The 16,198-nt window shown below is 45.9% G+C and overlaps 1 protein-coding gene across 3 annotated transcripts in view; it reads left to right on the forward strand.

The window, feature by feature from the left end:
• Positions 1-16,198, forward strand: part of MYH11 (myosin heavy chain 11) — a 127,957-nt gene that overhangs the window by 21,664 nt on the left and 90,095 nt on the right. For all 3 annotated transcript variants that reach the window (XM_044935707.2, XM_006050072.4, XM_044935706.2), the window contains exon 3: positions 5,709-5,865. In XM_044935707.2, coding sequence (XP_044791642.1) covers positions 5,709-5,865 — 157 coding nt within the window. The remainder of the gene's footprint in view (positions 1-5,708; positions 5,866-16,198) is intronic.

The raw sequence follows: 16,198 nt of genomic DNA on the forward strand, positions 1-16,198 counted from the left end.
CAACCTCATGGACTATAGTCCACCAGGCTCCTCTATCCATGGAATTCTCCAGGCAAGAATATTGCAGTGAGTAGCCATTCCCTTTCCCAGAGGATCTTTCTGACCCAGAAATTGAACCCCAGTCTCCTACATTGCAGGCAAATACTTTACCATCTGAGCCACCAGGGAAGCCCAGAATGGATGAAGGAAAGGTGATAAATACACCATACAATATAATAACTCTGCTTTAAAGCAGAAGGAAATCCTGCCATTTGCAACAGCATGGTTGAACCTGGAGGACATTATGCTGAGTGAAAATAGCCAGCCAGAGAGGGGCAAATCCTGCAGGATTCCATTCACAGGAGAATCTAAAACAGTCAGACTCAGAGAATCAGAATAGAATGGTGTTGCCAGTGGCTGGGGGAGGTGAAAATGGGAAATTTCTTATTTATTTGTGGCTTTTTCTTGTGTCTGTTCATAACTATCTATTCACTCAGACTTAAAACATTTTTTGAATAGATAACACATGCAGATATTAAATAAAATATTGAATAGTATATAAGGGTATTTGAACTTTTCCTTTTATCCCCATTTCCTCATCTTCTGGTTCCCCTCCTTACGGAAACCATGGTCACCAGTTCCTCATAAGTCTTCCAGCAATATTTTATACCCATGTCTCCTGTGTCTCCTTCATTGGCAGACAGGTTCTTTACCAGTAGTGCCACCTGGGAAGCCCTAATATTTTATACATATAGAGGCCTATATATATATATATATATATATACTGCTGCTGCTGCTGCTGCTAAGTCGCTTCAGTCGTGACCGACTCTGTGCGACCCCATAGACGGCAGCCCACCAGGCTCCCCCGTCCCTGGGATTCTCCAGGCAAGAACACTGGAGTGGGTTGCCATTTCCTTCTCCAATGCATGAAAGTGAAGAGTGAAAGTGAAGTCACTCAGTCGTGTCCGACTCTTAGTGACCCCATGGACTGCAGCCCACTAGGCTCCTCCGTCCATGGGATTTTCCAGGCAAGAGTACTGGAGTGGGGTGCCATTGCCTTCTCTCTCTCTCTCTCTCTCTCTCTCTCTCTCTATATATATATATATATATATATATATATATATATGCGCATGCGTATGTTCTCAGTCATGTATGACTCTTTGTGACCCCATGGACAGTAGGCTACCAGGTTCCTCTGTCCATGGCAAGAATACTGGAGTGGGTTGCCATTTCCTCCTCCTGGGAGTCTTCCCAAGCCAGGAGGATTGAATCCACATCTCTTATGTCTCCTGCACTGGCAGGCAGATTCTTTAAAACTGAACCACCTGGGAAGCCCGAAATGTGTGTGTGTGTATATATATATGTACACACGTGTGTGTGTGTGTGTGTGTGTGTGTGTGTGTGTGTGTTGGCTGCACTGCCCAGCTTGCCGGATCTTAGTTCCCCATCCAGGGATCAAACCTGAGCTCCCTGCAGTAGAAGCATGGGTCCTAACCACTGGACCACCGGGGAATCCCCTATATGTAAATTTGTATATGCATGTATTTTTTTTAAGGACTGCTGCTGCTACTTAAGGGCAGGGTGCCATAATTATTGAACTGGTCTCCCATTGGTGGATATTTAGGTTGTTTCTATTTTTTTTTTTTGCCATTAAGATCAAGGCTGTAGCAGATCACATTCTTGGTGGACCAGGTCTGTCTCTAGGATGTTCAGAAAGCCATGACACGGCACCGCAACCTGTCCACCGTTTTATAGATGGGGAGGACGAGGTTCAGGTCACACAAGTAGTGAGGGCAAGTCTGAGGTTCTGCCCGGGCCTCTGTGACTTAAAGCCTGCTTCTCTTCCACCTTCCCCCACTGTTCCTCATTTCTGCCGGCGGCCTTGGGAGCTCAGGGCTCCACGGCTGACCATATAAAGCGTTAGGGAAAAAGTGAAGTCGCTTCCTAATACGGTCACAAGAGGGAAACCCTAGGCCTGCAGCTGGGACCTGCTGGAGGCACAGGGCCCTGAGAAGCCGCTGGGACATGGGAGGCAGGGAAAATTGAAAACCTCTGAACTTGACCAGCTCGGAAGGGGCTCGTGGGGATGGGGCGGCAGAAACACAGCCAAGAGCAGGAGGGCTGCGTCAGGTGAGAGCAACCAGGCTGGAACAGTGGAGGCTGAACCCCTAGATTCTGAAGGCCAGCTTCTGTGTGGGGTGCGCTGCCATCTACCCAGTCCTTCCTGTTGGGACATGGTGCCCTGGAAAGATGTGCTGAACTGGACAGAGATTCAGGTCTTCCTGGAAGCATGGATTAAGTGCTTGCTGTGTACATCGCACCAGGCTGTGCCCTAGGCAAACAGGGGAAGGTGATATTTCTCCTTCGGAAGCTGATGATGGAGTTGGGAAAGCCACCCCTGCCTCTCTTCCTTCCTTCCTCCGTCCCTCTCTTCTTCTCCCACCCTCCCTCTCTTCCCCGCTCCTTCTTTCATTCTTTTATTCAGCAAATATTTACTGGGTATCTGCCAAGTGCCTGGCCCTGTGCTGAGGGCTGGAGATATGACAGTGTGCAGCTCACAGTCTAAGAGGCGACATTTAGACTGAGCCCTGAAAGAGCAAGTGCAAATGGCTCTGAGAAGCTCAGGGGGAAGTGTTCCAAGGAGAGGGAACATTACGTGTGAAGTTTCCAAGGTGGCAAAGTTTTGATCATCATGAAACAAAGGGAGCACTGGATGGTCACTAATAGTTATTGAGTCCTTGTTACACACCAGGCACTGTGCTAAATGCTCCCCGAGAGCTATCTCACAGCGAACCGATGAAAGAGTGACAATTACACCTGCCCATTTTGCAGATGAGGATAATCGAGGCCCAGAGAGAAAAAGAAACTTACACAGGGTCACACAGCCAAGAAGTAGCAGAATGAGAGTTACAAATAAGTCCTCAGTAGTCAATTCTGTACTCTTAACCACTACGCTTTACTGGCCCTAATTCCCTGGAGGGAGTGATTTGGGTTGTAAATGACGCATTCTAAAAAGGACAGTGGCAAGTGGGCACAGCCTGGGAAGAGCTGGAGGTGGAGTTCAGGCCTAAAGAGGAGGAAGGGCATGGTTGACCTTCATTCAAACGACCAACCATTCTTGGGCTCTTACTCCATGGAAGCCCTGAGCTGTGGACCAGAACACAGAGGAACAGGAAACACACAGGCCTTGCCCTGGAGCAGCTTTGCCACGTGTTCAGCCCAGTGCCAGGCCCTGGGTCACAGAGATGAAGGCAGCGCTGCCCCTGCTCCAGGGAAGCTTTATAACTAACTGACCCCTCAGGCTTTCATTTAGCAGGCATTTAGTGAGCACCTACTGTGTCCCTGAACTTGTTAGCACCTTATCTCTTAAGTCTCAGTGCAGGGAGTACCTCCTGCTGAAGTTTCTCTGAGCACCGCCCCCTCCTTGTGGGCTGGGGCCCTCTCTTCCTTGCTCCCATAATCCACAGGGATTGTTCTTATGATGTTATTTTGAACGTCCTCGTCTCCTTTTTGAAGGGGGCTTTTTGAGAGCAGGAATGATCATCGGTTTATTTGTTTCCAGCATCTAACACAGGCTTGGTATACAGTCGGTGCTTGATAAGTGGCTGATGGATGTTTAAATAGGACTTGTGGGAACCTGGGAGATTACTGCCTCCCTCTCACCTCCCCCACCCCCAGTCCTGTTCCTTTTCAGAAACAGCATTTTCCCCTCACCCCGGATCAACTCTCATCATCATCGCGCCTTAGCAGATGGGGCCCTGGAGGGAGTCCCTCACTCACCAACCAGCTGCTACCATGACTGAAAGCCCTTTGTGGGCAGGTCCCTGTGTGTTTTGTCTTGCACTATAACCCCAGAGCCTCACACGTGGAATGCATGAATGAATGAGCAACTGAATGAACGGATGATCAGTTGTTTCTGTAGGACAGGAATAGGCCCACAGCTGATGGACAGTGCCCACGCCTTACATGGGCCGAGTGGGGCTCAGTGCTGGGTGGCTTTGATCGAGGCACTGAACCTCCCCGGTGTTTGCCGGGCTGTGAGTGTGACCCAGGGACAGACTTTCTGCTCCTCCTCCTTCAGTCACTTCTTGGGGGAGTTGGAGGGAAGACATGCTTCGTCTCGCCCACCAGAGCCTTGGGCAGCACTGATGTTATCGTTTGAGAAAGCAGTTCCTCTGGGACAGGTTGGCGCCTGTCTCCTGGGCTCAGAGCTCAGCGCGTGGGAAAGGCCAGAGTACAGTAAAGAACAGCAGTATACCAGGACCACGCCTCCCCCGCCCACAGCACGGCGGGGCGTGCGAGCATCTTCATGCCCCTTCCTTGTTCTGATCATTTTCAGATGTTCCTCTGCACTTGGTAGGGCAGGATGATTTTTTTTTTTAACTAATTAATTTTTTTGGCCTTGCTGTGTGGTTTGCTGGATCTTAATTCCTGGATCAGGGATTAAACCCAGGCCCCAGCAGTGGAAGGTCCTAACCAGGACCCCCAGGAACTGCCAACTTTTAAAAATTGTGATAAAATCCAATATAACCAATTCACGATATTAATCAGTTTGAAGGAAACAAGTGGCATTAATACATTCGCAGTGTAGTCTTACTCCCACTGCTATCTAGTTCCAGAACATTCTTATAGACCCCCAAAGAAACCCATAGCAGTCACTCCCATTCCCCCATCTCTCCAGTCGCTGGAAACCAGAGGCCTATTTTCTGTCTCTATGGATTTGCCTGTTCTGGACATTTCAGATAAGCGGAACCGTGTGATACATGACCTTCTGTGTCTGACTTCTTTCATTCAGTGTAATGTTTTCAGGGTTCATCCATGCTGTAATGTGTAAGTACCATTCCTATTTAAGGACAGCTGTGTTTATCCCCACTTTACAGATGAGGGACTCTGTCCTTTTTCATGGTCAAGGAGAGTATGAGTTCTGGGGTAAGAAGTCATAATTTTAGTTCTGAATTTCCCAGCAGCTGTATGACTTGGTGAGAACTTCACTGAGCCTCAGTTTCCTCATCTGTCAAATGGGCCATGGGGAAATTATAGTATCCCTGTAGGAGGCTGAATGAGAGGATTAAAGAAGATGCCTGTGAAGTATTTAGCTTAGTGGCTGGTGCATAGTAGGTGCTCAAGAAAGTGTAGGTGTTATTTAAGCCTGTGAGGCTCAGGGAGAAGAAGTGATTGGGAGTGGCCCAGGGGTCTGAACCCAGCCCTATTTAAAATCACAGTTATAAACAGTGTCCTAGAAATCCAAGCCCACCCTTTGCTCCTCTCCCCTGTACATGGAGTCAGTGATGCCAGAGATTCCCGCCGGGACACTGAACCTTAGTTTGTGCGTGTGCTCAGCTGCTCAGTCATGTCTCTTTGTGGCCGCATGGCCTGTAGCCCACAAGGCTCCTCTGTCCATGGGATTCTCCAGGCAAGAATACTGGAGTGGGTTGCCATTTCCTCCTCCAGGGAATCTTTCTGACCCGGGATTGAACTGGGGTCTTCTGTGTCTCCTGCATTGGATTCTTTACCACTGGCGCCATCTGTGAAGCCCCAAGCCTCAGTTTCCCCACCTCTAAAATGGGACTCTGAGCGCATATATTCAAAGCTGTCCCTATGAGAATGAAGCGATAAAATGCACACAGTGGCGCTCAGACCATGCAGGCTGTGGTGTGTGGTCACAGGCTGGATGTCAGAGCTCTGTCCCTGCCGGATTCCTGAAGTAAGCTCGGTTCTCTCTTTCGTAGACGTACTCAGGCCTCTTCTGCGTGGTGGTGAACCCCTACAAGCAGCTGCCCATCTACTCAGAGAAAATCATTGAGATGTACAAGGGCAAGAAGCGGCACGAGATGCCACCCCACATCTATGCCATCGCCGACACGGCCTACCGGAGCATGCTGCAAGGTAAGCCACCTGCAGAGGCTCAGAGCTCCTCCTCCTCCAGGGAGCCCACCTGGGCTGCTTATAGTCACTCGCCAGGCCCCTCCTGTCCTGCCCGCCTGCAGTTCTCGCCAAGAATGTGGGGTTTGGCAGGCGGAGCTGGGTAACAGGAGGGCTGTGACTGAAAAAGGGGAAAAACAAGCAGAACAGATGTGTGTGCAGCCCGGGAGAGGAGGGAGGGGAGATAGCTTGGGCAAATACAGGCATGGGCTCGCTGACCCCTGGTTGCCCAAAGCCTGGGTGGACCAGCCATCTGGAAGATGGCAGGATGCTGTCACCTTGGAAGGGAAGCGGGTGGGGAATGGCCCTGGCGCTGAGCCAACCAGATCTGAATTTGCAGCCAGCTGTCACATCCTGTGGGATCCTGTGCAAATGTCTTTTCCTCTACAGCCTCAGTTTCCTCATCTGTGAAAAGGGAGTGAGAGAATCCATCTTGCAGCGTGTTGTACAGATGGTAAAGCAGGCTTTCCCACACTGAAGACCTTTGTGTATTACCTCCACATTTATGTAGTATTATTATTACTATCATTAATAACTTCTACTGCAGTAGAACATACATACAGGAGAATGCAAAAAGTACACAAATTCAGCGTCCAGTCTAAAATTAATTTTTACATGCCTACAGTCGTAATCACCACCCAGACCAAGATGGGAAATAATTCTAGAAAGTTCTCTCATACCTCCTCCCATAAATGGAATACCTCCTCCTATAAATGGATCTGGCCTTCTGTCCTTACACTTGAAAAAGGGCAACAGGAAAGAGCTTTGGCAGTTTCAAAGCTGTGCACAGTTGTTATGTGATTTTTAGGTGTGAAGAGCCTAGAGGTGGTAAGCCGGCAGCTGGTAGGCTGGATCCAGCCCTCAGATAAGTTTGGTTTTTGGTCCACATGGAGTTTTAAGGATACTTTAATTAGCTGCCAACTTTTAAAAATGTGGAGTTTGTACACAAAAAGCCCAATTTCTAGGTTATTTTGAAAGTATTGGAACATCTGGCAACATGTGATCCCACCTGTCAGCCCCTCAAAAGGTCATATGAGTTCTCCAGTTCCCTGGCCTGGTCCACTTGTTTGAGTTTACTGCCTGGCTCCTGTGCTTGACCCTGGAATAGCTTCCTCCAAGAATGTTCTGTTGAGAATTGAAAGGAGCCCAGTTCTGCAAGCTCCTGAGGCCAGGTGTACCTAGGACCTATTACTCCCCACCTCAAGGTAAAGGGGCTCAGGTAGAAGTTCCCCAAATTACTGACAGGGTTAGCCACGCCACACAGGTATGATTCAAACTGGACCACTCCAGATGGGTACTACCATCATTTCCAAAGACCAGAATATGGAGCCTTGCAAAGAAGATTGCGGGAGATATAATCCTAGGTTATAAAGTGATGACTCTTGGAGTTAGGTATGTGCTTTTGTGAAAAAAAAAAAAAAAATCCTTTGTAGTCTCTCTTGATGGAACAGTATACGATGCTGGTTCACACACCTCTTTGGAAAGCTGAACATCACAAAGTTACAGTGTTCATATAATTTGGGGTGCTTATGGTTACAAGAAGCATAGCAATCAATTAAAATGGCTTAAACAACAGGAAGTTATTACCTCATATAACAAGTAGTCTGAATGTTGATGATTTCAAGCTCAGTTAATTTAACAGCTCAACAACAGACTTTCTTGGGATTTTCTTGGCTGCTTCCTCATCATCACAAGATGGCAATCATAGCTCCAGACATCACATCCTCATGTTATAATATCCAAAAGCATGAAGGAAGTGAAGGGTTAGGTTTTATCCCCACATCTCTTTTTTATGAGAGAAGAAAACCTTTTCCAGAAAGTCATCAGCAGGCATCCCTTATGTCTGTTATGTCTTGATCACATGCAAACCTCTAAACCAATCATTGGCAAAGAGAACTGGAACATTTATGATTGGTTTGGACTATTCCTAGTTCTTTTCTGGAGCTGAGGGAGCTCTTTTGTTGTTGTTTAGCTGCTAAGTCATGTCTGACCCTTTTGCAACCCCACGGACTGTACCCTGCCAGGCTCCTCTGTCCATGGGGTTTCCCAGGCAAGAACACTGGAGGGGGTTGCCATTTCCTTCTCTAGGGGATCTTCCTGACCCAGAGATCGAACTGACATCTCCTGCATTGGCAGGAGATTCTTTACCACTGAGCCAACAGGGAAGCCTAAGGGGGCTCTTACTAAGCACATTTAGTCTGAATACCAGAATGAAAAGGGAAAGAGGGAATGACAGATAAACATTGCCATAGTGCTCTTAAAATTTATATGTGTAACTTTAAGAAACTTAGGGTTTCCCTGATAGCTCCGCAGGAAAGAATCTGCCTGCAATGCAGGAGACACAGGAGATGTGGTTTCTATCTTAGGGTTGGAAAGAGCCCCTGGAGAAGGAAATGGCAACCCACTCCAGTATTCTTGCCTGAAAAAAAAAATCCTATGGACAGAATTGCCTGGTGAACTACAATCTAAAGGGCCGCAAAGAATTGGGCATGATTGAGTGACTAAGTGCAACAAAAAACTTCTATCTTATATATTCTATTCTAGAAAAATTGAAACATATATTTAAGCAAAAGAGAATGTACTAGCACCCATAATCCTATCACCAGGGACCATCACCATTAATGTTTGTCTATATAACTTTTTTGGCCACCTCATGAGAAGAATTGACTCATTGGAAACGACTCATGCTGGGAGGGATTGCGGGCAGGAGGAGAAGGGGACGGCAGAAGATGAGATAGCTGGATGGCATCACTGACTCAATGGACGTGAGTCTGCGTGAACTCCGGGAGTTGGTGATGGACAGGGAGGCCTGGCATGCTGCGACTCTTGGGGTTGCAAAGAGTCGGACATGACTGAGCGACTGAACTGACTGAACTGATATAACTTTTCATACACCAACTGAGCTGGATGGCATGAAATGAAGGAGATTATGACTATCTGAAAATAATTGGTTCCAGAAAAGATTTACTTAAAATGGGCATGTAGATTAAGGGGAAGAGGCTTTGATGGGCTTAAAAAATGACATTGGAAGTTATGAACACAGGCTTATTTATTTTACATGCAATAGGAATTTGGTGGTTATTGCAACTAGATGTGCTAATTCTTAGAAAGAGTATAAAATTAATTCAGAGTTGGGTGTTTTTGCCTTAACTTTTTTTTGAACAGAACCATGGAAGAGCGTAAGACACCATTCTTCATGCCATGCTTGATTTCTGCAGCATGGGATAAGAAGATAATTTGTACAGACTTATTGGAGAAATCACCACTGTTGCCAAGGGCTTTGACTTCTTTGGTATTTAGCACAGTCTCTCAAAGTCCTTGTTGGGTTATCTTTCCTGATGACTCCCTAATGTTTGGTTGTGAAGTGATCTGATGTTTTTGGTGGCCTTTCGAACGTCACCAGTGTGTGACACCGCGCCTTCCAGGAAACAGGCAGTTTTGCACAGCTGCCATTTCGTTTTGTGTTTGTATCGAGACGATGGATGTTGTCATCGTCTCTGACCGTGCCAGACCCAATAGCTGGCAAGGTGAAGCCTTTAAATTAGAGGACAGCAGTGATACAGCCTAGAGAAAGATGCTTTAGTGGGATCTGGTTTCCCAAATACTTGACTCTGAAGAATATTTTTGTGTTGTGATAACTTTTGCCTCCCTAGACAACTTCCCATCCATGGGGCAATGTTATACTCCATACGGGGACCCCCCGTGCAAATACATTTCATTCCTCTTAGGCTCTGTATTTTAACACACAATTATATAGTGAAATATAAAGTTACCTAGAAATTTTAAACCTCAAGAGAAAAAGGCCATCCATAAGCACACAGATCCATAAGAGATAAACTCTTTTCAGATTAAAGGTTAATCAATAGCTGCTATGTATGCATTTGTTTTGGCCTTACCTGGTGCTTTCTGGCAAATGAGTGATGACAAACTCCAGTGAAAAACATCTCCAAAAAAAAAAAAAATCAAGGAGAAAAAAATAAAAGCTTAGGAAAAATCTTTCCTTTTTCTTTATAAAGTGGGAATTTGGTTTTTGTGAAGGAACGCGTGGGCCCGGTTTGTGACTCTGTTGGTGAATGTTGCTGTCCCAGGCTACCCAGTCACTTGGCTGGGATCACACTGAACTTTCTATTTTGTTGGAGGCATTAAGTCAGTAGCTATGTCTTCCTCTTCAAGTCCTTTGTGAAACAGGATGGCGTGTGAAGAGATAGGATTGGGAAGGAGTGGAGAACGCATTCATCGAACACGAAATGTTTAAAAGAGTCGCGTGGACTCTTAAGTTCCCGAGGCCCCCTAAACTCCATGAAACCCACAAACACCATGCTTGTCTCTCTGCTCATCATGGAATCTCTGGCATATTTGCTGGTGCCTGGTATGGAGTAACTGCTCAGTTAACTCTCAGAGTTGTTGAAAGAAAAGAACCACGGGCCTCCCTGGTGCTCCAGTGATGAAGACTCCATGCTTCTACTGCAGGGAGTACAGGTTCGATTCCCTAGCCAGGGAACTGAGATCCTGTATGCTGCTCAGCCCGGCCAAAAAAAAAAAAAAAAAAGTTTTTTAAATTAAAAACTCTTTTTAAAAAAAGAAAAGCGCTGACCAGGGTCAGGATGGGTGGGGTGGGTTGTCCAAGAGGGGTGGGGAGTTACCAAAGCCTGATGACTCCTTAAGAGAGGAAAGGGGAGGGCGGAGCATTCTGGCTGAGAATAGTAACAGGGGAGCTGGGAATAAGGGAGGGGATTTCTAAGACATAATTCATTCACAAGCCCCTCCCCAAAGGCAGCCAGGCCCCAGTGGGGAGGAGACATTGAGAGAAGTCAGCATTTAAAATATGTCATATATATGTGTATGTGTAAATGATATCATATTTACTTTTTACATTTCCCAGTGTTTTTTTTGTTTTTGGAGAGATGATGGATTCAAATTCAAAAGCTGACCATTCTCCCTTTCAACACTTGTGCTCAAGACTCCTAGTCTGCCTCCCCAGAGATAACCGTGGGGTTATTATTCTAGTTTATTAGATATTCTTAGATACTCTCCTAGAGATATTTTCTGCACATGTCTGAAGATACGCATCCATTTCTTTATTCCCAAGTTTTCCCCACAAATAGTAACATTTCGTATGCACTGTTCTGCTTGCTGCTAGAGTATTACACACCTAAAGGGATTCCTTACTCCTTTTTCACACTTTTAGCTTTCGTCTTTATTGAAGGTGTAGATAAAGATGATTTAGACAATTCCTGGAGGCTTGTTAAGAAAAACATCACTCCTTGGTTGCTTCTCTCATTTCCCCTTCTCCAGGGATAACCATTAGCAACTCTTAACTGAATTCTGGATGTTTAACACTGTAATCTCTAACAGACTTGAACGTATTACTCGTATTTTAAATTTCTCCCTCAGTTTTAGGCATTACTTATTGACTTTTCATCATGGAACATGCGCATTTCACTCAATCACCCCCTTGCTTTGTCCTCCAGCCTCCTCCCAACACACACGCAACCATGCCCCATCACATAAGCTCCCAATGTAGTTTTATATTGACTTTGATGAAAGCTATATTCAGAGTTTACATTATCATGACTGTGAAGATGCCATTCACAGCTGAGCTCTCCACTGTCTTGTGATGCCTTTTCCTGTACAAATTATTCTTTCCCCTGAAGTTAGTAATTGCCTTCTTTTTTTTTTTCCAACTTGGGTATCTGTGTACTTAATCACTAATTCTACCACAAATTCTCCTTCTAAATGTGTTAATCTTCTTATAATGTGTCTTACAATATAAGATATGTGTTCAAGATCCTATTTATAGCTTCTTTTTGGAAGTGATTGCTACTGGAGTCTTTTGACCTGCCCTGAATACCTTCCTAGAGAAGGAAATGGCAACCCACTCCAATACTCTTGCCTGGAAAATCCCATGGACAGAGGAGCCTGGTAGGCAACAGTCCATAGGGTTGCAAAGAGTCGGCAAGACTGAGCAACTTGTCAATGTCAATGTCAATGTCAATGTCAATGGATACCCTCTGGTGACCAGTAGAGGATACACCCTCAGCTCCACCTCACCTCAGGGCTCTCCCTCCCTAAGTCCTGCCCTTGGATCTTCCTTGGTGGCTCAGATGGTAAAGCGTCTGCCTACAATGCGGGTTCAATCCCTGGATCGGGAAGATCTCCTGGAGAAGGAAATGGCAACCCACTCCAGTATTCTTGCCTGGAAAATCCCATGGACAGAAGAACCTGTTTAGGCTACAGTCCATGGGGTCGCAAAGAGTCGGACACAACTGAGCGACTTAACTCACTCACTGTGAAAGTGAAGTGAAAGTGTTAGTTACTCAGTCATGTCCAACTCTTTGCAACCTCAGGCTCCTCTGTCTATAGAAAATACTCTGGGCAAGAACACTGGAGGGGGTTGCCATTTCCTTCTCCAGGAGATCTTCCCAACCCAGGGATCGAATCCAGGTCCCTTGTATCACAGACAGATTCTTTACCATCTGAGCCAAAAGGGAATCCCAAGAGATAGTTTTTAAGCATTTTTAAGCAAGAAATAATTCTCTTTCCAAATTTTTAAGGCATTGCTTCATTAACTTTGAGATTCAGTTTCATTTTTGGGAAGATATAAGTCGTTCTTATTCTTGATCCTTTGTATGTGACCTTTTTTTTTTTTAATTTCCTCCTTCCTGCTTCTCTGAAAGTTTTTTTTTTTTTTTTAATCTTTATCTCCCTGTTTATGATTGGATTTGGTGTGGGTCTGTTTTTACTCATTGTGCTGGAGACTTGAGTGGATCCTCATAGTCCTTAATTCCTGTCCTTACATTCTGGGAAATTTTTTTGAATTATGTCCTTAATGATTTCTTTTTCTTTGTATTCTCTGTTCTGCTTTTTCTAGATGTTTTCTTATTTCTATACCAGAATTCTCAGATTTTTTTTTTTATAATTTTCATCTCTTTCTCTTGTCTTTTTTATTTTCTAAGCAGTTACCTCAGCTTTATCTTATAAATCTCCATTGAGTTTTCAATTACTACTATCATTCCAAAAAAAAGTTTCCAAGAACATGTTCTGTTTCCTGAATGTTTCTTTCTTATCACATTCTTTTTCCATACACGTTCCTTTTCTTAGAGGGTACTTCTCCACATGTAGGCCCCTGTTACCTCCAATAGGCATATTTCTTACTTGTTTGTTTTAATTTATGTTTGTCTTGTTAGTGGCTTTCTTCCAATGCCTGCTGATTCATTGACTGTCCATTCATCTGGGATGCTCTAACACATGGGCACCAAAAAACTGATGGCAGCTTCGTGTTTGCAGGAGGAGCTTGCTGGTGAAGCTGGGCTGCTCCGTTGGGTGACTCCTAGTGTATCTTTCAGCCTTTTTTCTTGGGCTAGTGAAATTCTTCAGAGAAGTCTTGTACAGTCTTCTGCTTGAAGGGTAAAGATCTGTCTACTATCATTTTGGGGCTTTCCTGGTGGCTCAGCAGTAAAAACCTGCCTGCCATTGCAGGAGACGCAGGAGACATGGGTTTGATCCCTGGGTCAGGAAGATCCCCTGGAGGAGGAAATGACAACTCACTCCAGTATTCTTGCCTGGAAAATCCCATGGACAGAGGAGTCTGGCAGGCTACAGTCAGTCCATAGCATCGCAAAAGGGTCAGACACGACTTAGCAATTAAACAACAACAACCATCATTTTAAAGATCTAGTTGAGAAGAGGCTGAGGGTTTCAAACTATGGGATGAAACTTGCATATTGTCTTCTTGCTGTTCCTGGTGTCCCCAAGATAGATACCTTCTATTTCTCCCTCTCCAGAGAATTGATCTGCCCCCTTTGGTGGGCTGTGGGGAGGGCAGTCACTTGGCTACAGGGAGTATAGATGGTATCTGGAATGTGTCTAGCAGCTTCTCAGACAGACATTCAACCAGTCCTCATGTTTCATTGTCCTCCACCCTCTTCCTGAGGTTGCCCCAGGTTGCCCGTTACTGAGGTTTGGGCTGGAGGCAGGGGACTCTGCTTCTCCACCACCAGCTTAGTCTCCTGGGACTGTCATCACTCATCCCGTTTGCTGGTTTCCCAGGTTGTGTTTTTCTCTCCTCTCCCACTTATTTGGACAGTTTCATGTACTTTTGAAAAACCTCTTTGTGCATGTGTGTTCAGTTGTGTTCGACTCTTTGCAGCCCTGTAAACTATAGCCCGCCAGGCTCCTCTGTCCATGGGATTCTCCAGGCAAGAATACCAAAGTGGGTTGCCATGCCCTCCTCCAGGGGATCTTAGAGACCCAGGGATCAAACCCACGTCTCTTATATCTCCTGCATTGGCAGGCGGATTCTTTACCACCAGCGCCATGTGGAAAGCCTGAGAAAAACCCCTTTCAGTTCAGTTCAGTCGCTCAGTCGTGTCCGACTCTTTGCAACTTCATGGACTGCAGCACGCCAGGCCTCCCTGTCCATCACCAACTTGTGGAGCTTGCTCAACTTCATGTCCATCGAGTCAGTGATGCCATCCAACCATCTCATCCTCTGTTGTCCCCTTCTTCTCCCACCTTCAATCTTTCCCAGCATCAGAGTCTTTTCCAGTGAGTCAGTTCTTCATGTCAGGTGTCCATAGGATTGGAGTTTCAGCTTCAGTATCCGTCCTTCCAATGAATATTCAGGACTGATTTCCTATAGGATGGACTGGATTGATCTCCTTGCAGTCCAAGGGACTCTCAAGAGTCTTCTCCAACACCACAGTTCAAAAGCATCAATTTTTCAGCACTCAGCTTTCTTTATAGTCCAACTCTCTCATCCATACATGACTATTGGAAAAACCATAGCTTTGACTAGACAGACCTTTGTCAGCAAAGCAATGTCTCTGCTTTTTAATATGCTGTCTAGGTTGGTCATAACTTTTCTTCCAAGGAGCAAGCGTCTCTTAATTTCATGGCTGCAGTCACCATCTGCAGTGATTTTGAAGCCCCAAAAATAAAGCTTCCCTCATAGCTCAGCTGGTAAAGAATCCGCCTGCAATGTGGGAGACCTGGGTTCGATCCCTGGGTTGGGAACATCTCCTGGAAAGAGAAAGGCTTGTTCTGGCCTGGAGAATTCCATGGACTGTATAGTCCATGGGGCTGTGAAGAGTCAGACATGACTGAGCGACTTTCACTCACTTTCAAAACCCCTTTACTGTCATTTTAATGAGGTTTGGGAAAAGAGGACCATGGACAAAGGAGCCTGGTAGGCTGCAGTCCATGGGGTTGCTAAGTCGAAGACTGAGCGACTTCACGTTCACTTTTCACTTTCATGCATTGTGGAAGGAAATGGCAACCCACTCCAGTGTTCTTGCCTGGAGAATCCCAGGGAAGGTGGAGCCTGATGGGCTGTCGTCTTTGGTGTTGCACAGAGTCGGACACGACTGAAGCGACTTAGCAGCAGCAGCAGAAGCAACTGCCTGTGTTCAACCCACTACCTTTTGATGGAAATTCTCTCACACTCTCTTTTCCAAAGATGTGATAATGGTGATAGTGGATTTTTTAAAAAATATTTACTTTATTTATCTGGCTGTGCTGGATCTCAGTTGTGGCACTCAGGATCTTTAGTTGTAGCATGCAAACTCTTAATTGAGGCATGTGGGATCTAGTTCCCTGACCTGGGATTGAACCTGGCCCCCCTGCATTGGGAGCTCAGAGTCTCAGCCACTGGACCACCAGGGAAGCCCCAGTAGTGGACTTTTATTGCGTGCTTCCTGTGTGCACAGGGCTTTCCAGGAATACTCTCCAGTCATCCTCACCGCAGACTGACAAGGCAGACGGGATCAGATCCATATGCTGGTGCTCAGTCACTAAGTTGTGTCTGACCCTTTGCAACCCTGTGGACTGTAGCCCAGCAGGCTCCACTGTCCGTGGGATTCTCCAGGCAAGAACACTGGAGTGGGTTGCCATTTCCTCCTCCAGGGGATCTTCCCGACCCAGGGATTGAAGCTGTGTCTCCTGCCTTTGTAGGCAGATTCTTTACCACTGAGCCACCTGGGATCAGATTAGGACCTTTAAAATGAGGCCTTGAAACTATTATGGTGCCTGTGTCCAACAACACTAAACTATAAAGTAAAGAAAGCCAACAATGTTTTAAATTTTCCCAGGACATTGACCATGATAGTTCTTAAGAAGTAGCAAATATTGACCCCTTTAAAAATTTATTTATTTTTCCCTCCCTCCCTTCCTTCACTCATGGACCTATGTTTACATGACTGGTTGCTGTTGTTCAGTTGCCTCAGTCGTGTCCGCCTCTTTGCAACCCCATGGATTACAACATGCCAGGCTTCTCTGTCCTTCGCCATCTCCCAGAGCT

Source organism: Bubalus bubalis, chromosome 24, assembly GCF_019923935.1.
Source record: "Bubalus bubalis isolate 160015118507 breed Murrah chromosome 24, NDDB_SH_1, whole genome shotgun sequence".
NCBI lineage: Eukaryota > Metazoa > Chordata > Mammalia > Artiodactyla > Bovidae > Bubalus > Bubalus bubalis.